Source organism: Rhineura floridana, chromosome 14 (genome assembly GCF_030035675.1).
Source record: "Rhineura floridana isolate rRhiFlo1 chromosome 14, rRhiFlo1.hap2, whole genome shotgun sequence".
Lineage (NCBI taxonomy): Eukaryota > Metazoa > Chordata > Lepidosauria > Squamata > Rhineuridae > Rhineura > Rhineura floridana.
Genome location: NC_084493.1, coordinates 28094422 through 28121077, shown reverse-complemented (window position 1 = coordinate 28121077; position 26656 = coordinate 28094422). Strand labels below are relative to the sequence as shown.

At 41.8% G+C, this 26656-nt stretch overlaps 1 protein-coding gene across 4 annotated transcripts in view; it reads right to left on the bottom strand.

Moving 5' to 3' along the window:
* Positions 1 to 234: 234 nt before the first annotated feature.
* The window catches only part of HMG20A (high mobility group 20A), an 82713-nt gene continuing 56291 nt past the window's right edge, over positions 235 to 26656 (bottom strand). For all 4 annotated transcript variants that reach the window (XM_061595334.1, XM_061595336.1, XM_061595337.1 and 1 more), the window contains 8 exons: positions 23671 to 23755; positions 22047 to 22194; positions 21037 to 21249; positions 17650 to 17782; positions 16798 to 16829; positions 4545 to 4620; positions 3269 to 3484; positions 235 to 2532 (listed from right to left, as the gene is read on the bottom strand). In XM_061595334.1, the coding sequence (XP_061451318.1) occupies positions 2396 to 2532; positions 3269 to 3484; positions 4545 to 4620; positions 16798 to 16829; positions 17650 to 17782; positions 21037 to 21249; positions 22047 to 22194; positions 23671 to 23755 (1040 nt within the window). In that variant the 3' untranslated portion in view covers positions 235 to 2395. The remainder of the gene's footprint in view (positions 2533 to 3268; positions 3485 to 4544; positions 4621 to 16797; positions 16830 to 17649; positions 17783 to 21036; positions 21250 to 22046; positions 22195 to 23670; positions 23756 to 26656) is intronic.

The window sequence follows — 26656 nt, the reverse complement described above, 5'->3', positions numbered from 1 at the left end:
GCCCAGGCTCACACTATGACTTGTCTTTGGAAACTCTGGCTCAGTCCTGGATTGTATTTTCAGTGCTGATCCCAAACACCTAGGATTAAAAGACAGAGGCCTTCCTTGAAACATGATGAAAGTTCCAAACAGGCATGTACCTCTTTGTTGCAATAAGCCACTTCCATACTCACTCAGTCTTCCTTTCCAGCTTCCCTAAAGACTATCTGAACAAAATAGTACATACTGAGGATGTGCCCAAAAGAAGGGGATTTTAATGGGAATGCCCAGCATGGTTGCCAGGCCCAATTTGATCTGCTATCGATTCAAGACAGTTTGGATACAAGAACTGTACAGGACAGGTTTATTCAAAGTCACAATATACTGTTAAAACATCCTTGAAAATGTAGGACATATATTAAATACACTGTTGAGAAGTGTTACATGCCATTAGGATTGGAACAGCTTAGGGTAACCAACTCAAAACACTATAGATGCAGAAGTGATAAGGTACACACTTATCATTTGACAACACAAGTCAATAGGCAACTCCCATCATCAAAAAGAAAAAAAGCAGCAGCCTCAACTGCATAGACATGTTGTAACTTAAAATGAGTGTAAAACAAATCCAATGTTAGTGGCTCCAGGGGTGAATGAATTTTTATACCCTTGCAGAGTATAAAAGTTCTGAAATGGAATTAAACACTTTTTAATAGCCTTTCCCATTTAGATGTCACTGTGTTTTGAATTGGCCTGACAAAAAGGATGGAGAGTCATTCACTGGAGATGCCAAAGTATTGGCAATAGTCCCTATCTTAGATCTCAAACACTGGGGGACTACTGATCTGGTACACCAGGAATTATTAGGTGGTAAATAATTTTGTTCCCAGAATTTCTGGGCTTCATTGATCTGTACGTTAAAAACGGTGCGCCAAGACTCCAAAGAGAAGAAACTGACAAAAAGGAAACAGTTTCTAGTTAATGTAACCTCACACATAGTAAGTGCATTAATAGCTATGTGAACCTCTTGTTTATTAGTGGTAGCCTCACCCTAGCAGTTCATATTCTTTGCCTTCACAACTTCCTCTTATTCGATGAATCTTTTGCCAAGATGAATGTCAAGAGTAATTACATACATCAAGCATACTTGGAACATCACCATCATATTTGGATAACAAAGCTGGTCTGAAATTAACATTTTAATTGCCTTATCTATGTTGTTTTTAGGGAGTGAGAACATGACTTCTTAATCAGAAGAATGAGGAAGGAGAAGGGTGGTAGTTGGTTTTTTGTTGTTGCTGTTTCAAGCGATTCAAATTTGAATCCAACTTTTCCCCAGAAACAGAACACATTTCCATTTTGATGCCACAAATAATGTTCATAACTCTCCTGGGGTTACTCACAACACTAGAAACAATGCATACAGCTACCTGTCTTGACATCTGAAGCTTTGAGTCAAGTTTTGTTGGCAAGGTATGTTAAATGGGAAGCATCTGGCTCAGGGCCTGGGGTGCCCTTCCAACATCAGCCTAAAGGGAGACCCCTTTACCAATTGCCATATTCTATTGCAGACGAAACTCACTCCCACCCATGAATTCCCCAAGTCTCTCCTTTCCAGCTTACAGGAATGCTAACAGAAAATGTCCTGTTAAAAGAACAAGGCTGATGAGCTGCAGAAAAATCCCAGTCTTGTGTCCACAAGCTGTTCCTTTTCATAAAATAGCAGCAGAACTGCTTTTTTATCCTGCAGGGAGCAGAGATGACTTAGAACTGTCATCTGTTCCATCTGGCTGCTTTGCTGGAAGGGCAACGGTCTTTTCACTTAGGCTAAGCTATAATGGGGAGCATACAATTAACTACGCTGCACAATTATCACAAAAGGTCAGGATCAGAAAGGTTGAGGACTTCTGGCTTCCCATGGCACAGATGGACCTCAACTCAGAATACAATGAATTAAAACACCATTTGGTTTTATATTAGCAATTCAGAATACAGGCTAGGGAACTTAGCCTTGCGGGTTTAGGGCAAAAAGGATCAGGCTACTGTTTTCCCTTCTTTTCTTTTTTGAAGCAGAGCCATAAACAGGAGCAGATAAGCATTACTGACAGGAAACATAGCATTGCGGGGAGGCTTGATTTGTTGTTCCTATTCATTAACCCTGTTAAAAATGCCCTTGTGTATGGAAGCATAACTGTGAAAAATTTAAGATGTCAGAATATCAGAAATAGTTCATACATATAATGAGTGTGTTATTTGTGCTGGGTAACTAAATTACTATTGGTATTTGATTTCACCAAATACAGAACATTGACGCAGAATCCCATCTTGGAAAGTCAGCCGTTTCAGATGCTAGCAACATTTCATTTCAGCCCTAGGAAGACTAAAGAGTCTGGTAAGGCAGACGCTCACCAAGTCACTAGCGTTCAAGGCGGTTTACAACCTCCCGGACGGTGGCTATAAGATTCTCATTCTCCTGTGGGTTTGCCAGGATAATGTTGTGCAGTCGATTCATATACGAATCAATAGTGTCCATTGTGGGGATCTCTCCACTTCCTGCAAGATGTGGATTATGAAAGGAAACAGAAAACAGCATTTCAACTGCAGCTATAGAAGGCACTAAAACTTCATGCTTAGTACAAAAAGAAAGAAAGATGCAAATCAGGGGTGGGAGAGATAATAGCTTGGATTCTCAAAGAACTCTTGTCAATTCAACGCACATGAAATGAACACAGCTTGCTTGCATGGACAGAGTGTTTGGCCAACAATATGCTTCACCACACTGTAGCACAACCTTTGGCTATCCTGTTAGCCACCTGTGGCTAACCTGTGGCCGGGAAGCCAAACCCACCCCATCCCCCAAGAGATTTGTTTGTGGCTCCCCCAAGAACCCCAAAATGTTTTCATTTTTTTAAAATAAGTTTTCTTTTGATACTTTGGCACACCCTGCTTTGATATGCAGCCCTCTGCCAGCAAAGGGTTAGCCACCCCTGCTGTATCATATTAATGTTACAGTTAACAGACCTTCAAGGATCAACAGGTACCTCCATTCAGCTGACACAGGGAAGGCCCATATTATGGGGAACAGATGTGCAACAGCTTGGCACAACTACCCTATCATGCGAACTCTCTCCGGAGCACGTCCCAACACTTAGCACACTGAAAAGCTCCAAAGTGCATAGCATGCAGTCACTAAAATAAACCATGGGCCATAAACTCTCAACCACATGCAACAGCCAGACATGAGGTTTAAGAGGATGAGCAGGTGCTCCATACTGGAAAGGCTTTTCACCTGGTAATGGGACTCCAGCAAAGCTGCTGATAAGGGCTTCCCGTAAGGTCTCCAGGTGCTGCTGTAGCACAGTGTTGCGGCTGCGCTCCTGTATCACATCGACCTCCAGCTTCTCCACTGCCGTGCGCATGCTTTCCACATGCTTCTGCAGAGCAGCATTTCTTTCCTCAAACTCCATGTTGGACTTTCGCAGCTGACGTAGTTCTGCTTCCCGTGCTGTCAAGCACCCACAAGACAAACAAAAGATTGGGAGGGATTGTAAATGAATATTTAGGAATATTCAATAAAGGAAGTGAAATAAAAGAAAAGTAACTATAGAGGGATTACATTCAAACTCATTGGGGGGGGGCAGTGGGGAATCAAGACCTGGAACGTATTTGATGGTGAAGTAAATCAACTACAGCAACTGTTCAAATGAGCATATGCCAAGTTACCGTAGAGACCTCTTTTGACATTAAGCCCAGATAACACAAATCCTTTTGCCATCTTTTTTACAATGGAACTTCAGAACAAAAGTCTGTATCATCAGCTTGATTAATAAAATATTTTCCCCATGTCTGAACATTAATTTGATCATGAGAGACCTAAAAAGATATTTCCTGGTCAACCTATCCTACCTCCGGATATTGCTGTTACAGTACAAGTGTTTGCTTGCAGTGCTTCAACTGTGGCGACAGCCAAAACCAGGCAGAGCTGCAAAATCCAAGGGGAAACTTTCTAGCCTCAGATTTTGGCTGGCATTGGCAGCTTGCAGCTGCTTTCATGGGATTTAGGGTGGGGTGCAAGGGTCTACCAGTCCCTTCTCCTCTCAAAAAGCCTCTGGCAGAAAGAAGCAGCTCCAAAGGCTAGAGCTGATCCGGTAGAGCAACCCGTGATCCGAGTACTGGAAGAAGGGGGTGATCTCTTTTACAATAGTACTGGGATCAGCAAAAAAACAGAGCAGATTCTACGCATTGAGCCCAAGAGAGGATTAGTATAAAGAAATCATTTCTTTTTCAGTCTTGTACCTGAACGGCAGCTAACCAATTCTGACCTTCATGTAATTTTGCTTTATTAATTAAAAGATTTCTACCCCTTCTTTCTGTCACACAACAGGGATTCCAAAGGTCACTAAGGCTGAAATCCTATATGCATTTGCATGGGAGTAGACATGGACAGTGTTGTCATATTACAAAACATTAATAAAAACACATAACGTGTAAAATAAAGTTTGCTCAACTCTGCCAGTTAGCAGAGGTAGGTGGAGTGAGGAACATGTTTCTTGTATTCTGCTCACCTTTACTGTGGTTCAAGAATTCTTCTGTGAAGATTGGAATATCAAAAACAGACCTCTCCTTTGTATCAGTTTCCTTCTGTGTAGAGACAACAATGTTACATTATTATTATTCCCAGCATGGAAACAGAGAGATATGCTCAAAACAGCATGTGGGGATTTCAACAAGCACCTCTCTCTTAACAAGTTATAGAGTATTATCAAGACAGGATGAGATACTAAGGTCCCTAATAAGAGAAAAACAATGCTGCATCACATTGCTGTCTCAATCAACTGAGAAAAACCCCATTGACCCTAAGAGTTTTTTCTTCTAGAGAAACCAACCATTGTATGTAGTCTCAAAAACTTTAAGACTTCCATAGAGGAACACAGAAATGGTTATGTAGTAGTTAATGTCAAGTGAAGGGAATGTGGCCTTTTGCCAGTGATTCCTTCATTTTCTCTATTAAGGGCTTTAAGAGTTAATACTTGGCTGAAAATCTAAACATGCTTACCTGGGAACAAGTCCCATTTAGCTAAATAGGGTTACTTCAAAGTAAGCATGCTTAGGATTGTCCTGCATGTATGCAGACCGCTCATCCCCAAGGGAAGCAGTAACGAGACTATTTTCCATTATGGATATTAACTGGCATGCAAATGGTACAGAGCCCATGACGGCACAGCGCTTGCTGTTTAACCATCTTCTACATCAAGTCTTTCCTTTTCACTTGATGAAAGATACCTGAGGACAAGAGTCGGCCAGCTTTTTTTATGTCACCTTAACCCATATGCTCAGTTCAATGGCACCATGTAGACATTTGCCCCTCAATGGCATTGCTGGAAAGTGAATAGAATTATACTTTGGCAAGAACTACTAATGAGGCTTTATTTTCCAGCTATGTAGTCTAGAAGTTGTGTGTGTGAGACAGAGAGAGAGAGACAAGTCAGGAAGAGGAGGGAGGCAATCCTCTTTGTCAGAGGTCCCTCTTCCAAGGTCAACTCTCGACTTCAGTTATGGCAACATCCTCTGTGTAAATTCATCATTAGCATACAACAATTAAAAGGGAACCATTTTAGGGGGCAAACAGCCATAATATGGCAGATCAGTGATCAGATCTCTCAGTGTGCTTTTCTCCCAGATAAAGCTACTGTATGAAGTCTTGGGGCTTCCATTTTGATCAGAGGAGACATCTACCTCACACACACACCCCCACTGCCAATCAAAACTGCCCATTGAAATGGCTATAAAACCTGCATCTTTGGCTGTGGGAATGTAGGTACCTGTATTGTGTCTTTATATTCCACAGCTTCTTGCAGGTCTAGCTTAGTCTGGTAGAGGTGACAAATTCAGACTTGTGCACAGCTTTGGAAATGTTTTTTAAGTTATTCCATTCATTTCTCAAAGTCAAAAACAAAAAGGAGGAATCCTGGTTTGCAAAACATTTTGACTGCCAGCACGATTCACCAAGAAATGCATCCCACAAAAGCATACCAAGCAGAGAATGCCTCTCTCCTGTTTTCACCAACACTGTGGCCTTTTTTATTTGAACACCTTAGGCTTTGAATGAAATGTCAAACATGATTTGGGCCAAGCAAGAAAGCTAAGTGGTTAAGAGCCTACAAGGGAATTCTGGCAGTTAAATCTCAGTGCTTCACATCAGTGTATGCCTCATAAAAGGGGCTTGGCAGAGTGAATGGAGAGCCATTTGGCAGACAGCCAAGATAGACAACAGCTCTGTGGAACTTCAGAAAATTCTTTGTTTGCCTGAGCAAACTCCAAGACAGCTGCTGTATCTTCTAATAATGAGAAGCTGACACTCCTGATGTAGGATAAAGGCAGTGAGAAATGCACAGACACAAGCAGACATACGAGGGGGATAAAGGAAAAAAGTGAATCTGGAGGAAGCAGCAGGACGTCAAAAATGCTTCCTGTATCACTCCCACCATCTGTCAAATCCAAACATTTCTAACAGAAACAAGAATTAAAAAAAATTAAAAAAACATGTGTTAAATGTACATGGTAACTATCCCTTCAAAGATGTCTAAATTAATCACATTAGATTCAGATAGAAGCTTTGTTTTGTCACAACAGATCCAGGGTGGCACAATTCAATAAATCAGGGCTAGCCAGTATCACAATCCAATATGCCAATGTCACGCCACTGTCAACTGATGGGAGTTGTAGTCAACAACAACTGGAGGACAGTACGTTGGCTATCCCTGCAATAAGCAGTACAAGTGGCTGCCTTGGGGAAAGGGCCTTAATTTAGTGACAGAACACATGTTTTGCAAGCAAGAGGACCAGGATCAATCCCTTATATCTCCAGTTAAAGGATCTCAGGCATCAGGGATGGGAAAGACTTCTGCCTAAGGTTCTGGAGCTGATGGGAACTGGAGTCCAAGAATATTTGGAGGGTACCATATTGATTATTATTTATTTATTTAATATTTATTTAAAATATTTCTATCCCGCCCTTCTACCTTATAACAGGGCACTCAGGGAGGCTTACAAAAATAAAATCAAACACGTACATAATAAAATTGTAAACAATAAAATCACAAAAAAATTAAAATAAATTAAAATACATAATACAATTAAAATACATAAAATACAATATATATATATATTATACACACACATACATATAGGGAGTGGTACTAAAGGGGACTACAAGGGTAAAATTTAACGTAGAAGGCATAAAATCAGTGTCAGGCTCTATGACTGAATGAATGAATTTTATTATTACGGTCGGTGACCAATACAAAACATCAATTAAAACTATTTAAAATCATGCCAGAGTTAGCAAAGCCAAGACTAAATAGACGTTTGAGCAAACATTCTGTGAATGGTAGTGGCCATAATACAGAACCTTGCAACAGTATATGTGATTTGAGGATAATGGTCCGATAGCAGATAACTGGTGTAAAAAGCGGAATCCCGGCCTGGAATCGACTGAATAATAGGAGTTATATTGGTAGTGCAAATGTCATGATAATAAGAGTAGGATAAAAGCACATGAAATATTGTCTCAACTACTCCCATCCTGCACGGACACAACCGCTCTGCACGTGGAATTCCGCGATATCTGCCATCGAGGAGAGCTGACAGGAGTACATCAAATCTCACCATTGTAAATACTTTTCTATATCTGGCGTTGGGAAGCTTACTGAGGTATTGCACAGGTGCAAAACCCCTGGGAAAGATGGTAACAGCAGGCTTGTGTATGGTCAGTGGGTTTGAAGTTCTATATCCATTATACGTTGAGAAATAGCTGACCATGCTTTGGAGAACCCTAGCGTGGAGATGGTGGGGAGCAAAAAGCCAAGGGTTGCAAATTTCCTAATCAATAGCTTATGCCAGGTAGATTGATGTGTGTCGAGAAGAACTAGAGGGGCCAGACCCACAGGGTAAAACTGCAACTTTAACCAGAACTTTCCTTTGAGCTTCCAAATGCGGGTTTCGATAGTGGGCAGGCCGGCTTCCAGTCTTAGAGTGTAATTAGAGACTCATGGGGGTATCCCAAAAATAGACCTCAAGAATTTAGTTTGTATAGATTCAAAAGAGACAGATTTAGAGAAAACCAACGCCTGAGAGCCATAAAGCATTTGTGAAATGGCCTTAGCTACGAAGACTTGAATGGCGGAAGGGATATATTGTCCTCCCTTAGTATAGAAGAATGACAAAAGAGCCTTCGAATTCCTCCTAGCAGCGGTAATGGCATTCTTTGCATGAAGATGCCATGCTCCCGAAGCATGAAAGGTCACTCCCAGGTATCGGTATGAAGAAACCTGCTCAATTGGGAGGTCATTGAGATGCTAAATGTGTCTCGCCTTTTTTTGGTAAACACGAGCACTTTTGTCTTGTCAAGGTTAATAATTACCCGGTCCTTGGCACAGTGATCCGCCAACACTCGAAGTAGTCGGCGCAGACCGATGCTTGTCAGCGATAACAACACTACATCGTCTGCATAAAGTAATATGGATAATGGTTTATTGGCGAGAGTCGGAGGGTGTGATGGAATCTGCGCCAGAGACGTAACCAGTGAGTTTACATAAAAATTGAATCAAGTAGGGGCTAAGACACAGCCCTGCTTAACACCCTCCTGGATAGGGATTGGCTTGGTCATCAGAGTTAAAAGGCGCCTATCAATGTTAGATGACTCAAACTTTTCCCAGAGAATAGCTCTGGGTATAAGATCAAAAGCACTTTTAAAATCAATAAAAGCCATATATAGGGATCCCCTCTTTTTGGTTGTAGGACTAATATGTGATCCATAGTGGAGCGTTCCCCTCTGAACCCGGCTTGTTCATTGGCCAGAATGTTGTCCTGGGCCAGCCAGCTTTGTAATTTATCAAGCAGATGAGAAGCATATAATTTGCTGACTATATTCAGCAAACTGATTGGCCTGTAATTGGCTGGGTCAGATCTGAGGCCTCTTTTGTAGATTGGTATTACAATGGCTAGACCCCAGTCTTCAGGAATTTTGGCCATACAATCAATAATCGTGAAAAGTGCTCCTAGGATAGGAGCCCACCACTCGATGTTTCGCTTGAATATTTCTGGAGGAATATTATCGGGTCCGGGAGCCTTACCCGCCTTCAACCTTGCAATCAGAGAAACGACTTCTTTGGGAGATACCGGGGGCCAGTCAGGGAGATCATTCAGGCAGTTCAAAGGATGAGAAGCACACTTCTGTCCCCTTGAATGGATGTTATAGAAATACAATTCCCATGTTTGCACAGAAATGTGGTATTCAGGGCTAGGAGAAGGTTTAGGCCAACCCCTGGCTACAAGGCGCCAAAAGGTAGCCACATCTTTAGTTTTTGAGGTCTGTATTAAAGTTTTCCATAATTGTGTCTGTGCCTGTCTCTTTTTTCTCTTAATCACCGATTTGTAATTTTTCTTCAGAGCCAGATATTCCGAGGGTAATGCTGGAAGGTCTAGGACTCTGTACATTCTATATTTCTCCACTAAAAGTTTTTTCATAGCTTGACACTCTAGGTCGAACCAAGGTTTAGAATGGCACAATGAAGAACAAGGCTTTGTTGGGTGATTTGAAATTAAGTGCTTTGGAGTTCCATAGACAATTCTTGATAGGACGCTAGTATATTTGTTCCAGGGGCCGCTGTTATAATGTTCTTGCGTAAACTAATATTTTTGTCTGAGTATAAGATTCCCTTGATGTTTAACTCAGTTTTGGGTGACCATTTAACTTGGACAGATTTCGTTGGTAGGTCTGCATCCACAACTGGGGACCATGTTGTCACAGAGAAATGATACAATTAATGGGAGATGGTCACTCTCCGTGCGATTCCCGACCATGCAACTGGCAACTGATTTTAAAAATTCGGTTGATACTATCACAAAATCGATTACAGAGGCACCCGATTCAGAGAAAAAAGTGTACTCACCGCTCCAATCGCCATCTACAGAGCCGTTCAATACAGTCAGGTTGAATTTGTGAAGCATTTGAAGACAGTATCCTGCATAATTACATCCTGGATCTTTGGACTGTCTTTTCGGCAAATTTAATGCCTCATCTATCAGCGGGGGAATTTCATGATAGTGGGTGTATAACGCTCTGTCATTCGTGCCAAGCCTGGCATTGAAGTCTCCGGCTATCACTAGTACTGCTTCTGGAAATCATGTTATCAGTTTATTGATGAAGAGCTCGAGTTTCTGGCTATTTGTTTTTACCATGGTTTTTTGTCGTTAAGAAGGTACGTAAACATTTATAAGGACAAATCGCATTTGGTTTGAATCCAAAATGAACGCCATAGCAAGCCCGGATAAAGAAATTAGCCTATTAACTGTGACACGTAATGTTGTGGAGACCAACACGGATAAACCCACCTTTGGGCCTGCTGCCTTTATCGCTTGGCGTCGCCTCAAGCGAATAAGCGGAAAAACTGCTTAGCTCCCCAAGTTCTCTGGCCCAGGTTTCTTACAAAAAGATGATGTCATACTTGCAGATATAATCCACAAATGATGGATCTGTGATCTTACTCCTCCAGCCCGCAATGTTCCAAGATATAACTGTGAGGTTTGATATATGGGAAATCTTATTATATCAAGACACATTTAAATGTGTTCGAGCAGCTGGTTGAGTAGAAGCAGCATTATTAAAAACGCTAGGGCTAGATGGCGGACTATAGTCTGCCGGAAGATGAATTATCACCTCGATGGTGTGATCCATCCGGCTGACATTTGATAATAGCGCCTTGGGGAACAGCGGCCCCGCCTGGACAAACCCTCTTCTTCCCTCTCCAAATATCTTACGTCATTGCAGGAGGGGATAGAATGTGTGTTCAATATGGTCTTCCGAGAGGATTCATGTGCAAGAGTGAAGTTTGGTCGATTGGTTTCAGCGAGAAGATGCATAGGGGAAGGGCCTTTATTCGCGGGGGGAGGGAACGTCTGTACCTTCATATCGGCTTGTAGATCCTCAACCACCTTCGATTCATTATGATTCTCTGTCTTGAGATGAATAAGCAACTCGGGCTGAATCATCCGGTCATGGAGATGTTTAATTAATCTCTGCAATCATAAGATAATATCCTGTTGCGCAGGATTTGGGAGAGCGGTAAAAGCAGTGAAAAGATTCTCCTCCTCTTCATTAAGAGAGATATGGGCCTCTTCATTGTTATAGATATTAATTCTCGCCTCCTGGTTAGCCAAGGTCATATTGTTAATTAGCAAAGAGGTATTACGATTGGGAGTCTCAGAGTTAATTCCAGGCAGCGGTGTTGCTAGGATGGAAGGAGGAGCTATCGGCCTCATTTCTACATTCATGGAAATAGCTGTTAGTCCCGTATTATGAACTTTTGGCTTAAATATCGCATCAATGTGAGGCTTTAGTGGATTTTCTGGTCTCACAGGTGGCAAGGCCCAGGTCAGGACTTGAGGCCCGGCAATATTCTGGAAGTATCTTTGGGTCACAATTCCGAATGAACACAGCACCTGTCTGTTTGCAAGAAGAAGATTAGCTTTATCAAGTTTTCTGAACGTCATCAGTATCCGGGCGTTTGTAGAGTTACTATACAAGTATTCTACATGGCTAAAATCAGTTGTGGTAAAGAGGCCTAGCACAATCGTTTGCAAAAAGTTAACAAGATGAGCTTTCCGAACAGACTGAACATCATAAATATTTACTCTAGGACAGTTTAATAAAACTAGTTTTTGAGGAATGAGTTTTAAATTCCATCTATTCTCCTTCATTAGTTTCTGTGACCAATTATAATCCTGCAGTGGCCAAGAGCGCAGCTCCTGTGACTCAGTAGAATAAAGTTGAGGTGGTCTGTCAATTGGAAGGGAAGGTGCTGAGGGGACTGCCGTTGTTAAGAGAACACTCGTGTCAGCTCTGCACCGAAACAGCAGTGCAGGCGGGGGCTGGAAATTCCCGGGTATTTACCAGGGTGGGAAAGTCCTTAGCTGGCAGCTTGGTCGTAAATCTGCCAGGCTAACGAGGATGAAGCGTGATAAGGGCAAGGCCCTTTCCAAGCTTACGTGCCAAGCCAGAAGTCCAGAAGCGAGGTCAGTAGAGGTCTGGGTTCAATTGCCAAGGGGTCAGTCCAAGATAAGGTTCAGGCAATCTGGAAACACACGAAGCCACGCCTGACGTTGTAGTCAGCAACAAGCTGAAGCCAAGGTGTGTCTTTTAAGGAGCAGGTTTGTCAGCAGGTGTGAGCCATCAGCGTTTTGGCCTTAAGTGGACAGGCCTGCCCCTCTTCTGCCTGACCTTCTGTTGTCTACGTTCTGCAGGTGAGGGGGGAGTATCCTGTTCACTGTCTGCGTCTGGCTGAAGGGCTTCAGCTGTGTCTGGGGTGCTCTGCAGCTGAGGGGGAGAAGGAGCTGGGTTCTCAAGAGTTTCCTCCGTTTCTCCTTCTGGGTCTGCTGCTTCTGGGTCTGCTGCTGTTACTCCCGAGTCATCCTCGTCTGATGAGTCCTCTGACGGGGCCATGACAACTCGGGCTTAACTTTAGTTCTCTTTGGACTGTCCACCTGTCTTATGACTTTGTTCTCTTGATTATTCTTCATTTTCAGCATGGAATCTAATATTTTAAAAAGTTTGTGAAATTCATTTTTCTGCCTCGTTGAGGCTTAAAATTTTTAACATTCTTACTCTTCTTCGTGGTTATGGTTCTTTTTCTCCTGGAAGTCGTTTAGATATTGCCTTGCAATTGGATTTCCTAGTTTTTAAACATTGCACAGGGCCTGTAATTCGACAGCTGGAACTTTCTTCAAATTCTTGGTGAACGCCAGTTTTCTTATACTCTTCAACCAGGGTAAAAAGTTTTTAATGCAATTTAACTCGCTGGAGTGCGTGTGGAGCCAGCATTCCATTGGGATATATATTCAATGAATTGTTGACCATCCTGTTGTGTTAACATACCCATTCTTGCTTCTGGAATTGTGGCAGATGTATGGGTGTGATTCAATTGGTTAAACTTCACATCCTCTTTATTTTTTCCAAGAGGTGCACAATTATCTGCCATTTTAGATGTTTGCTGTTTAGCCAAACTTTCAGCTTGTTCTAACTCAAAAGCAAGATTATATGAAGGAAGGTCCTCCAGTTCCGTTTGAAGTGCTCCCTTCAAATCCAGAGACCAGTCCAGAGGCATATTATTGCAGCAAGCTGCAAATGGGTCAAATTCCTTAACCTTCATGATCTCTTTCTCCTCCGTCTTTACACCATCTTCAGATGGATCTACATTCTCTGCCTTTGGGCTAGAAGAGAAGAAGTGGGTAATTTTTGTCTGTTTTGCCATTTTTGTAGCTGGCAATAGCTCTTCCTCTAAAGACATTCCTCGCTCCCTATAAGCCTTTCTGGTATAAACCATATTGTAGTATCTTTATCTTTAAGGGGATATGTTGAAAGGAGAGCGAGATTAAAGCTGCAACAGCTGTGGCAATCCAGGAGTAGGAGTAAACCAAGAATAACAAGGAGAGAGATATATTAAATGGCATCTCCCCCCAAGTTCGCTTACTTGAATACAGCAATTTAAATGTTGGGAGGCTCTTCATACATAGCATTGCACAGTTCGAGTAACGCCGGCAGGAAAAAAGTGCAAAACACCTTGGCCGTCTCACGGGGTCTAATCAAGGCCACCAGTCAAATACCAAGATAGCAGGTTGATATTAATGTGTTGAAGGAGAGGACAGGCCCAGCATTGCAAGTTTCCAGCTGTAGTTTACATAACGCCTTGGATAAGCTTATTTCAGAGCAGATGAAGATAACGTCTTTCCTCTCAGGCGGCCATGTTCTCCCCCCCTCTACCTTCAGTCCCTCCCAAAGGCTCTCCAGAACAAGATCTTTTTCAGAAGTCTCCAGAAAACCATCAGGGAGGGAGCAGAGCGGACTTCTTGGGGTAGGGTGTTCCAAAGCTTGGGGGCCACAGCTGAAAAAGCTCTTTCCCGTGTGCTTGTCAGTCTAACATCTTTCACTCCAGGCACGCAGAGGAGACCAGAGGCAGATGATCTTAAATCCCGGGCAGGTACATATGGGCGTAAGCGGTCCCTCAGGTAGGTTGGTCCAAGGCCATTTGGGGCTTTTAAAGGTCAGAACCAGCACTTTGAATTGGGTCTGGAAGCAAACTGGGAGCCAGTGGAGTCAATAAAGCACAGGGGTGATATGCTCCCTGTGCCGTGCTCCAGTTAACATTCTGGCTGCTGCATTTTGAACCAACTGTAATTTCCGAACCGTTTTACCACTGGCATAGACAATGTTAGCCTAAAATAACCATTGGTCTGACTCAACACAATGCAGATTCAAATATTCATATTAATTGAAGAGGCTACTCTGGAAAAACCTCAATGGGTGTAATGGGGGAGCAGTGTCTCCTCTCGAACCTGAGGATCCCACCCACACTTTTATGAAACTACAGCATATTCTCCTCACCTTGTATTCAATAATGGAGCAGGGGGAAGGAAAACTCTTGGGGAGGGGCAACAAAGTCATAGTCACTTTGGCTGTATTTGAACATCATAGCCAACTATGGTGATGATCAAGGTGAGGACCCTAAGGGCCTTCAGACTTGGATGCACTACAACTCCCATCAACCCTGACCATTGGCCATGATGGCTGGATCTGATGGAACTCTAAGACAAATGACATCTGGAGGGCCATAAGTCTCCACCCCAGGTTTGGTTGGCCACAACTTACTGTGCCATCCAAATCCAACAAAGTTTGATTAATTTTAACTATGGTTTGTTTGAAACAAGCCAATTTCAAAATATGGGTTAATAAGCCACTGTTAGGATAAGCTACAGTTTCGGGTTTCCATGTAACACCAAACTATGGTTAACAAAAGCTGGAAACAAAAGTCATGCTGCAGTAGAAGAGGGAAGGGAGAGAGCTTGCCAGCCCAAGACTCACTTATGCTCATTCCCATTGTTAATTGTGACAACCTGAGTGCAGCCTGTGTATACTGCTTTTCTATATTATGCTCAAAGCAATTTAGTGTAGAATGACAAAAACCACAAAAAATATAAATGCGTCAATGATACATCCCAATACGTAACTATCTCCATATAAATAATTCACAGTTTAATAATAAAAAATACATAATAAAATAACACAATCCCTCAACACCCTGCATACAAGATATTAAGGAGGAGGATGCAAAATGAATGTTTCCCTAAAGGAGCAATCAGCTCTGAAGAGATCCCAAGGAAATCTGGCAGTAAACCTTGGGAATGAACAACAAATTACTCCTTCAGACCGAAGACTGGTGGAAGAAGACACTCTGGGCATTACACTTGCTGTTCCTAGGGTAGAGATTCTTCAAGTATAACCTCCCAACCCCCAAGCATTTAAGCAGTTAAGTAAAACTGCTCAGTCTCTAAAAGGCAGAGAAATTCTGCTTAACAGGAGAGTGGTAATGAAAACCATCAGCACTCTTCCATTATCAAGTACATTACCCCAGCATTGAAAGGATCCTCTCAGGGGCTCCTATGTATTTAAACCACTCTAAGGCTCACTCAGGGGATTAAAATCATACGGATTTGATTACCACTTAATTGCAAAGGACTAATTTGTTCAGGCTTAGCGTCATTGTGTCATTTATCATAAATTAGCAGAGAAACACAAAACTGATTGCTTCTTTCATTGTCCTTAAAATGAGACAGAGGGACATTTGTACTAAGTGTCTGTTTGAAAAGCAATTCATCGAATTACTAGACCAGGCCCTAGTTTTCAGGCTCCAGACATTATCCCAAACCTGATGATACCAGCAGAGATATAAAGTGGGAGAGGGTGGAGGTACGGAAGACAGAAGCCAACATACAAAATATTAGCCAAACCTATCTTGGCATTTTCATTATTTTCTCTATTTTTGCATTAATCCCAATCAGATGATCACTTTTTAATGTATACTGCTCTTTCAGGCCACCTACCTGCCCCTTACAAAGTATATGACTGATGTTGTCAGCCCAAACAATGAAAGTGTTTACTTGGGGCAACATTATCTTCAAGAGCAAGATGCACATTGCATGAAAAAGCTACACCTTATAAACATCTCCCCTAGAAGTGAAATCAGACCAATGTAATTTGTTAAATGCTTTCTTTTTATTGGCCAATGAAATCAGCACGTTGGCTTTTGGAGAGTTCATAAAGGATAGAAATCAGCCTAACTGTGCTATAAAATGTGAAGTTCTAATGACAGCTAGAGATGTAGAAAAGAACAGCTAGACAGGCTTGATGATGGGCATCGAAGATCCTTTCAAACAGGTGAGGTCTTCTATGGAAAAGTTTGTTATGAGAGAGACAGGCATTCCAAACTTATTGCTCAAGAATTTTAAATAGGCTTATTTCTTAGGCTTGGTTTATGAAAGATGTTTCTAGCCCAGCAGTCTAATTAAAATGCTCCTTGTTGATACAGTACTGTTATGAGAACAGCAATTAGAAAGAACACTAAACAGAGCTCCACTTAAAGCTCAGGGAAGACTAAGAAATCCTGTATGCTAAGATCAAGTTTTTATTTCCCTTTCTGTAAGCATGGTAAGCATCACACAACCCACACTTTGCTTATGTTATCCCCTTTTAAGACTGGATACTTAGGTGTTGCACAACAGCCCAGCATATCTACTGATGAGATCCAGGAGTCTGAGCCATGCTTTTTGCATGTGTCCTTGAGATACCACTTCACATTGTTTAAGATGATACCTGCATGGTCTTCCATATAAACAAGTGTGGGAACCAGATGCCATCCCTCCCCCCCCACACACACACTTAAACTACTATTAAAAAGCCAACCTTGGACATATGAGAGCACGTACCTCATGGTCATGGGCAGCCTGTCGTGCTCCTTCTGAAAAAAAAGGGAGGAAAAGTTTGAAAGGCAAAATGAATTGTGGGAGAAGGGGAATAATTTGTTGAGTAGCTCAGAGATACATCCCATAATTCCTTTCCTATACACTATATATTCATGTGAGAAGAGCTATTCATTATTATTTTTAACTAACTAAATTACCACTGTTGTGACAGGCAGAGGCGGACGGTAGGTTTACTTAGGCCCCTGAGGATAAAATGCATTTGGACATCATTTATGCCTCCATATTGTGGAAACTGGGAGACCCAATATCATTGTCAATACAAGAGTCTAGGAGCAAGATTCTAGTATAAGGAGCTACCTTTGAGAGATCCAGAGTGGTTACCAGCATTTCTGTGGTTTGGGAGCTGTCTATCCATCCAGAGTAAAACTAATATCTAGGACTTCATCTGTTTATGTGCTGCAGGTCAGAGACTCTTTTCTCCCTTGCTTTTAAAAGGGGAGTGGGAGAACTTGTGCAAAACTTAAGGAATTATGATTTCCTCCAGCATATCTGCTGCTAGCAGGCAATGCAGGGCATGAAAAGTTGGTTTGAGAGATTGGGAGGGGGGCGCTAGTGACCTATATAAACAATTTCAGGAGTGGTAGCCACGGTAATCTGTTGCACAAGACTCTTTGTTGTATATAAGCAATACATTCAATCACTCAAAGCAAAAAGGGAGAACAAATTAAATGGAGTAGGAATCCTTTGCTGCAAACCATTATTTAGTACCTGTTAAATTAGAATAAAATGGACTAGTCAAGCATTCTAATAGTATTGTACATTTCTTTTATGGACTCCTATGCCATAGTTCAATACCTGGTCGATGTGATTTGCCTTTTTGTCTGTCCTGAGCTTTCCTGCTAAAAACTTTGTAAGCCTCCGTCTTCTGGTACTGCTCCAGCTCCCTCATGTAACGTTCCTTATCTCTATCTGCTTCATCAAGGTAACGCTGCAACAAGAGAACAGATCATTCTTCCCCCTCAGTATACAGAGTAAGTTAACCAAGCAGATCAACTTCCACTACAGGCTTTGGCTAAGCAGAAAGAACAAGTGAAAATGGAGGGACTGAGTACCAAGATCTGTATGTTGCACTACAATTTTTATGGTCAGTTGAGGCTTCCCTTTTCTGTGCACCAAAGTCTTTGCACAGAAGGGCATCTCAGTGGCTGTTCCTCAACTGCAGAACTCCCATCCTCTGGGTTTGTCAATTTTATGCTTTTCTGAAAGCGTAAAACCATCCTATCTGAACTGACACTCACTTGCCAGGGTTAAGCCAGCATAGACTAATTTGAGTATACTTATACTGTAACGGTCCCCTGGTTTTATTGTGGATTTTAAAGTATGGTTACCTACCATGAACCCTTGTGTTGGGGTAGGCTATAAATGGAAAAGACAAATGCTGCATCTCAAGTTTAATTGACATGCACAAAACACACCTGTCTTGTCTCTGTATGAGATAAATTCAGAATTTTAGAGCTTTCATAACAGCAATGTATTTGAATATAGTTGTAAAGAAATCATATCAAATGTTGCCTGGAGCATCCTGTCACATTTGCTTAATGAACAGAGAGAGCTTGGTTTCAGAAGACTTCAAAAGGAAGCTGTCAATGTGTGAAGAACCTGAATAGACATGAACTAGCATGGAGATGATGGGGCCCTATCACATAAAAAGCTTCTCTGCCTTGCTTTTCTATTCTCCTTTAAATTTGCTTCAGGTCTCTCCTCTGATCCTACTTTATAGCCCTATCTAAAAATTGGTGGAGAATGGGACAAAAATAATTTTATTTATTCCACAAGGCAGAGGCTAATGCAGACAGCCAAAGTGACTGTTTTTATCTATATACAAGATGTAGTACAGATGTTTTGGACACTGCACTTTAAGAAGAATGTTGACAAACTGGAACAGGTTCAGAGGAGGGCAACAAGGATGATCAGGGGACTGGAAACAAAGCCCTATGAGGAGAGACTGAAAGAACTGGGCATGTTTAGCCTGGAGAAGAGAAGACTGAGGGGAGATAGGATAGCACTGTTCAAGTACTTGAAAGGTTATTGCACAGAGGAGGACCGGGATCTCTTCTCGATCGTCCCAGAGTGCAGGACATGGAATAATGGGCTCAAATTACAAGAACATCATGAAAAGCTTCCTAACTGTTAAGAGTGGTACAACAATGGAACCAATTACCTAGGGAGGTGGTGGGCTCTCCAACACTGGAGGCATTCAAAAGGTAGCTGGACAGCCACCTGTCAGGTATGCTTTAAGTTGGATTGCTGCATTGAGCTAAGGGTTGGACTTGTTGGCCTTACAGCCCACTTCCAACTCTACTATTCTGTGATATGATTCTAAATTTCTGGTAGCACTAATTAAGAATTGCCTTTAGCCTGTGCTTGGATAATGCTTTTATATAAAGTCCATGATAAACCCTACTTGGAATAAGGTATTAATGGTTACTAATCATGATAGCTATAGGCTAACTTCAGGATCAGAGGCAGCATGCCTCTACATACTCATTACTGGGCAACAACTTTACCCTCCTGTCCTGCTTGTGGTATTCCCATGGGCATGTGGGAAGCAGTATGCTGGTACTGATCTGATACAATATGGCTGCTCTTATATTAACTATGCCAGTATCAGGGGTACATATCATTCAGTTATTTGCCATTCTTCCTTTTTATTCTTTCAGGCTCACTGTCCTAATAGTGTAATCCTATGCATATTTCCTTGAAAATTAGTTCCATTCTTTCCAATGGGGCTTACTCCTGGGTAAGTGTGCATGGGACTGCAGCCTAAATTTCCCTTAGTTCAGGGGTAGAGCATCTGCTTTGCATCCAAAAAGATCCCAGGTTCAATCAGCATGTCCAGGTAGGGCAAGGAATGTCCCCTGCCTGAAACCAGTCAGTGCAGACAATACTGAGCTAAATGGATTAAAAAGGCAGCTTCCTACGTCCCTCCACATGAATGGGCACGGGAGGGATTCGCAAGGGCTCAAACTGCCCTACATCACAGGTAGTTTGAGAGGTGGGGTGGTGGCAGCCTGGCCTCTTCACCTCCCTCTGGTAATTCTATGGTAGGGTCTTGGACAATAGGACTGCTTCCCATTCTTCATCTCTTCCTCCCCCACTCCCATTGCAGGTTCACTCATTATGTTCTCTGCTTGATGCACAGAGCACCAGAGGCCACAGGTGATGTCAATTCTGAGCATCACAGGCTATGGTCAAGATGGACGAACACAAAAGTGGAAAACAGAGTAAGATCCACTGGGAGTGAAGATCCATCTACCTCATGGATAAAGCTCCAGTCACCCCCATCACCACTTTATCTGGAAATGAGCTCTGGTCCACATTCAGCCCAAGCTGAAGCATTATGTCCTTTGGATGGGTTTTTATTGGTTATTAATAATGCAGCATATGTTTACAATGGTATTATTTATTTGGCCTCTTATCCCCTAAACCATTTGGTTTCCTGAGACTGCAAGTCCCTTGAGTATGAAACTATTAACATTAAAGCTTTAATCGTATACCCATTTAACAGGAGAAGAATGTCAGTGTACTGAAAGGAATTTGCTTCTGAGTAGGCAACATGCTAACAGGATTGCACTGTTAGAAAAACTGCTGTAAGCTACTCTGAGCCCATGGACTAGAGTGGGATGTGAAGGAAATAAGCAAGCTGGCCACTAGCCACCTGTTCACAAACCCCATTCTGGGATAGATATTTTGATTAAAAATAGACTAATGAAGCAAGTCTTCCTTATCCCAAACCCTAGAGAGTTAAGCTTTCTCTGCTTCACTAGCAGCCCTTCTAAGTGGAAGGATAAATCATCCACATTTTCAATCTGCATCCTGTTCCTTCAGGTATATCTGTCTTTTTCAAGACACCAGCTGCACTGATGAATCTATAGCATGAAGTAATTCTATCTATTAGCAATCTGGCTTCCCATTTCCCCACGCTCATTACGAACAGAGACAAACCCTTGTCCTGCTGTACTTTGTGATTCTCTCCTGAAGACCCACAGAACTATGTTATGTTGTAGAGAAAAATACTGGCCCCACCTACCTAAAATGAAAATGCAGTTCTTTAGATTCTCTTTAGTTACCTGACTATACTTTCTGTTATCACCCAAATGGGTAAAGTTCTCTTTGGTTAAGCAAAAACCTTCGTAATAAAACACCGAATTCCATAATAAAGGAAGAGTAATGTAGTGATACCCGCTTCTCTTCAGGAGGGAGTTTACTCCATTCATTGCCCAGCATCCTGGTGATTTCTGGGAAGGGAACTTCCGGCCTCTTAGCACGAAGCTGCTCTCTCCGTTCATTCATAAACCGCACATAACCTGTTAAGGGAGATTTAGGAGCATTGCTATCCCTTAAGGGTTTCTTCCTCTTTCGCCCTTTGGACCAGCCTCCTCTCTTAGTTCTTTGCTACAAAGACAGAGAGAAGAAAGTTCAGTGTGAGACATTAGTTCTTTTAAACCAGGGTGAAGAACCCACGGCTTTTGAGATGTTCTCAGACTCCCAACACCCATCAGCCCCAGCCACCATGGCCCATGGTCAGAGATGATGGAAACTGGAGTCCAGTAACATCTGGAGGGTCAGGGGATGCCTACTCCTGTTTAAACCTAAAGTAGCATCTCAGATGCTTTCATAATTTACTTGCAGCTTCAGTCAATGTGACTGACAAGACACTGAAAATTACTGAGGCTCAAGTGGGCCTTGGGAGTAGAAAAGTTTAGAACCTTTGATGTAGAGAAAATAGGAAAATTATGTCTCATCTAAGGAAAGGCTTAGAAACATTTTGGACTACAAATGAAGATGGGGTTTGATATCCTAAAGTAATGCCTAATGAAGTACTTACTGTAATAAACTAAGCTATGAAACACTGGAGCTGAATGTCATCTCATTTGCTTTATATATTTCCTTCAGCACTGGCCCAGACCAAATGACTTTGTGGAAGGAGAAGACACCACAAGGCAATACCATGCCAAGAGATGACCAGTCTTCCTGACCAAATTTGTTATTCACTAATGCCTTGAAGGATGAGGAATGATAGCACCAAGAATTGTCACCATAACCGGTATAACTGTAAGCGTTATCCCTTTACTGAAACAAAGTAGAAGAACGCTACATCAAATACCAAATAATCATAGATATATGAATGAATGGATACAGGATTTAGGTGGAGGAGGAAAATTTAATTTCTTCCTATAATTTCTGCTCACCTCCTCCTCAGGCCTCAGCTCGCTATTTTCAGCTTTATTAGATGACTCATTTCGTAACAGTTGAGTTTGCAGCAAGTCCTCTGCAAAATCTGGATTGTTGGCAGACTGGGAGGCACTGCCACTGCACAAACCTTCTGAGTGGTTGAGCCTGAAAAAGCCAAGATAATCCCATCATTGTCAGGATAAGGTACTTCTTATTTTACCCCTGAGATATTATGTGATACTGCAAATATCAAAAGTTAGAAAGAAAAAGATATGCCAAAGAGTAACAACCAGAACACTACATGTTGCACATGCCAGAGTAATTTCTCTGTGCTAGTTATCAAGTATTCATATAAAATGTTTTTCTAGGGACCAAGTCATAATGATGGAAATTGGGGTACAAGTTTAAGGGCTGAGCTTTTACCAACTCTATCACATTCCTTGGAGCATTTACAAGAAAGCTTCTGCCAGTGGGTGATTGCCAAAACATCCCCTTGAGAGGAGACCTGAGGCCACGGGCCAGAAACTTTATCTCCTTAAAAACTTAACTAGGGACAGAGGGAGATGTTTATCTCACCACCAATATCCAGGCCACCTACTCAACTGACCACCTCCTTACCCTCCTGTAGACCAAACATACCCAAAATATTGCAAAGTAAGTTAGTCTACACCAGAAGCATGGAAACCCTGGGCCATGTACCAGATACAGCCTGCAGCTGAATTTCATCCTGCCCATGAGCAGCTCAGTGGAGAGCAGCAGAGGGGGGAAAGAGCTCTGATACTGTGTAAAGTATACAACTGCCATTCCTCCCACTGTAAGAACTGCTGCAAGAAGATCAACAGAGAGGGTATACATGTTCCTTGAAAATATTCAAGACAAATCTATGCATTTCGCAACTACATGCATACAGTTTCAAGATGCAATTTTTGTGATGCATTTTCAAGTTTGAGGCTTTGAATAGCTATAAGACAGGGCTAGCAGTTCCATTGTGCATGGAGTTCTTTCTGACTTTTGCACAGCTAAAGGACAGCTAAAGAGTGTTGGGGATTATTTTTGTTTTAAAAGAACCACACAGTATAAAAAACCCTACGAAGAAAATAGAAGGTATAACTTGAGTGGAGTTACTAAGAATTAAAAGAACGCCTCTGTTTGCATGAGAAATAGCTTTGGGCAAGTGTTAAGGGGTTGGAACTGTGTGGAGGGTGGCCCCACCTCTACTTAAATGCCACCCCTAAAACTTTCGGGCAACATAGCCTTCAACCAAAAAAGGTTCCACATCCCTGGTCTAATCAGCAGTAGGTACTCACTATCTACACGTATTTTTCTGGCCTCTGTTATCATTGAAATGTCTCTCTTTGGCACTTTCGAATACAGGTTCCCTGAACCCACCCCTTCGGGACCAGCTTATTTCAGCCAAGATTTTTAATTTCAGAATGAGCCATAAGAAAACTTCAACATGCCAAGGGAAATCCAAAGTGTTTTTTCAAAGAAAGCAAAGGTATCTGTAAGTCACTGAAGATGAAGATAGCTTTAGAAGTGGGTGTTTTAAACTAGGGCAAAGAGAATATATTCAACAAATTATCATTGGAGGCCCTATAGTGGCCCAACTATGCAAGGGCCAAAACGAGAACAGTTGCTTACCCAGACGGAACAGCATCATTACTGTCCTTTGAAACATCATCTTCTGGGAAATGTGGAGATGAACTGGCCATTGGGTTCTCCATTACTGTTGAAACAGAAAATGGCAGAAGCAGATTTCTTGTTAGCATTACTTTTATATACCTGTTTGTCATCTGGCAGGCAGACTTACACTCTGATTTTAGATATTTATTCCTAAATAATCCCAACAAATTCCAATAGCATTTACTTCTAAGGACAATTCTTAGGTGGCACAACTCCAATTATTTTCAATCAGTTTGGGTGAAGTTCCCAAACAAACCCTACTGAAATTATTAAAGGCAATGCAAGATCAGTGCCTGGTGTATGGCACCACTAAGAGACTGCCCGTGTGCAGTCAACAGCTAGCTGTAATTAACTCTGGATTGAACTTACTCCATGGCTACTTTATTTGAATTTGTACCCAAGGCAGCAACCCCACAAGCCACTTGAACCTGTTAACTTTAATGGATGAAAGTGAAGTAACAAAGCATTTTAGTAATAACACATTTGTACTAACACCCCGTAATAAGCATAGGCCACTGCGCAGAAGACTTTAGCCAACTCTGACTGCCAACTGCTTTGCAGTCACTCATGTTCTACCAGTCTGTCAGTCTGCAATTTCCCCACATTTTCAGAAGTAAACACAGCTGGATGAATGATGGTATTATCTAGAGAACCTCTCCACATGATCTCAACGGGACGATATGAGGAGAGGAATCCAGTGCAGTTCTTTGAGGACTGCTATTATTTTATGGGTGATTGATTGATTGATATCTCGCCCTTCCTCCCAGAAGAGCCCAGGGTGGCAAACAAAAACACTAAAAACACTTTAAAACATCATCATAAAAACAGACTTTAAAATACAATAAAACAAAACATCTTTAAAAACATATTTTTAAAAAAGGTTTAAAAACATTAAAAAGCAATTTCAACACAGACGCAGACTATTACATTATCTCTTACAGTAAAGCCCATCATAATCATAGCCACAGCATTTTTCACTAGCTACAGTATTTGTACAGTCTTCAGAAGTAGGCTCACGCAGAGCTACATAGTCCGAACAGAAGATTACTAGATCACTGATAACAGAGAACAGGCAATTCCCATCCAGGAATGACAGCAGCTGATGAACCATCCATAGCTGGAAAGAGGTACTTCATGTCAATGGGGCATCAAGCAAGAGAGTAGAATCCTATGCACGTGGTCTTTTAAAAAGAGTACAAGTCCATCTAGGATAGGTCACCTTCCCATTTTCCGGCTTTGGGAACCACCAAGCCATAGCACTTCTGTCTCGTTAGATTTTACTTTAATGGCTCTCATCCAACCCATTACTACACCCAGATACTGATCCAGCATATGCAAAGCTTCCTCTAATGAAAGTGGCAAGGAGAAATAGAGCCACCTGCATAGCGATGACATCTCATCCCAAATCTCCAGATGACCACTCCCAGTGGCTCCATATGGATATTAAAAAGCATGGGGAACATAAACATAATTGCCTTGGGGCTAAACAAGCACAGCCCCCACTACTAGTAATTAAATACATTTCCAATTCAAAAGTGTTTTATTTCATCTCTCTTCCATCAAACTCTATAAAGCAGCAACTCCATAAATACAAACTTGGATCCTGCTTCCACCTTAGAGAGCCAGAGAAACACCTTTTCTCCTTTGTATTTCCCAGTAGCTTAGAGAAACCAAGTCCCTACCATCTATGTTAACACCCAAGCCACCCTCAGATTTAAATCTTTTAGCTACCTGGAAACATTTTGAAAACATAAAATGATGACAAAAGAAAAAGGCTAATAAAATAATTCACACCAATTTTACAGCTATTTTTTTTTTAAAAAAAGACAAATGACTCCATGGCAATTACAGTCTGTGAAAAACAGTCAGATGGAATTTGAATGCCACAATGACATTTCCTTTACAGATACCCATTCTGCTGTTCATTTCAGGCACAATCTGCTGGTGATGACACCTCCACAAGCCCCAGTGAGATGAAGGGGAAGCCTTGCAAGAACATTCTGATGTATGTGCCCTTCATGCTAGCTTTGAAGATTAATTTATATACTGTAGGAAAATGCACTTTGTTGCTTTTAACCTGTTCAAATTTCTCTATAGATTACACATATATGTATGTAAGAGATTGTGATGGCTTACGCTATAGTAGATGATAAATAAATTTCTTTGGATGCACAACCAAGGTATTCTTTAAAATAAGCATTCTATTAATGCTCAGACCAGCAGATCAATGGAAGGTCTAGGTGAAACAGATGCTCCACATCAATCTTGCTGCCACCAGGGACAGATGCTATACTAGCTAATCTTACATTTACATCTTGAAAAAGGGTGATGTAAGGGGTGCCAGTTCTACTAACCAAGGACATAACTTGCTAAGGATGTAAGGAAGCAACCTGTTTCCTAAGACAGGCAACATAAACATTTATAAAACTAGCTGTAGGCACAGTTCACAGTTTGAGAACAAAAACAATGGATGCTACAAGGAGTGTTGTCATGTTTTAGCTTGTCATAAGAACATAAGAAGAGCCTGCTGGATCAGGCCAGTGGCCCATCTAGTCCAGCATCCTGTTCTCACAGTGGCCAACCAGGTGCCTGGGGGAAGCCCGCAAGCAGGACCAGAGTGCAAGAACACTCTCCCCTCCTGAGGCTTCTGGCAACTGGTTTTCAGAAGCATGCTGCCTCTGACTAGGGTGGCAGAGCACAGCCATCATGGCTAGCAGCCATTGATAGCCCTGTCCTCCATGAATTGGTCTAATCTTCTTTTAAAGCCGTCCAAGCTGGTGGCCATTGCTGCATCTTGTGGGAGCAAATTCCATAGTTTAACTATGCGCTGAGTAAAGAAGTACTTCCTTTTGTCTGTCCTGAATCTTCCAACATTCAGCTTCTTTGAATGTCCACGAGTTCTAGTATTATGAGAGCGGGAGAAGAACTTTTCTCTATCCACTTT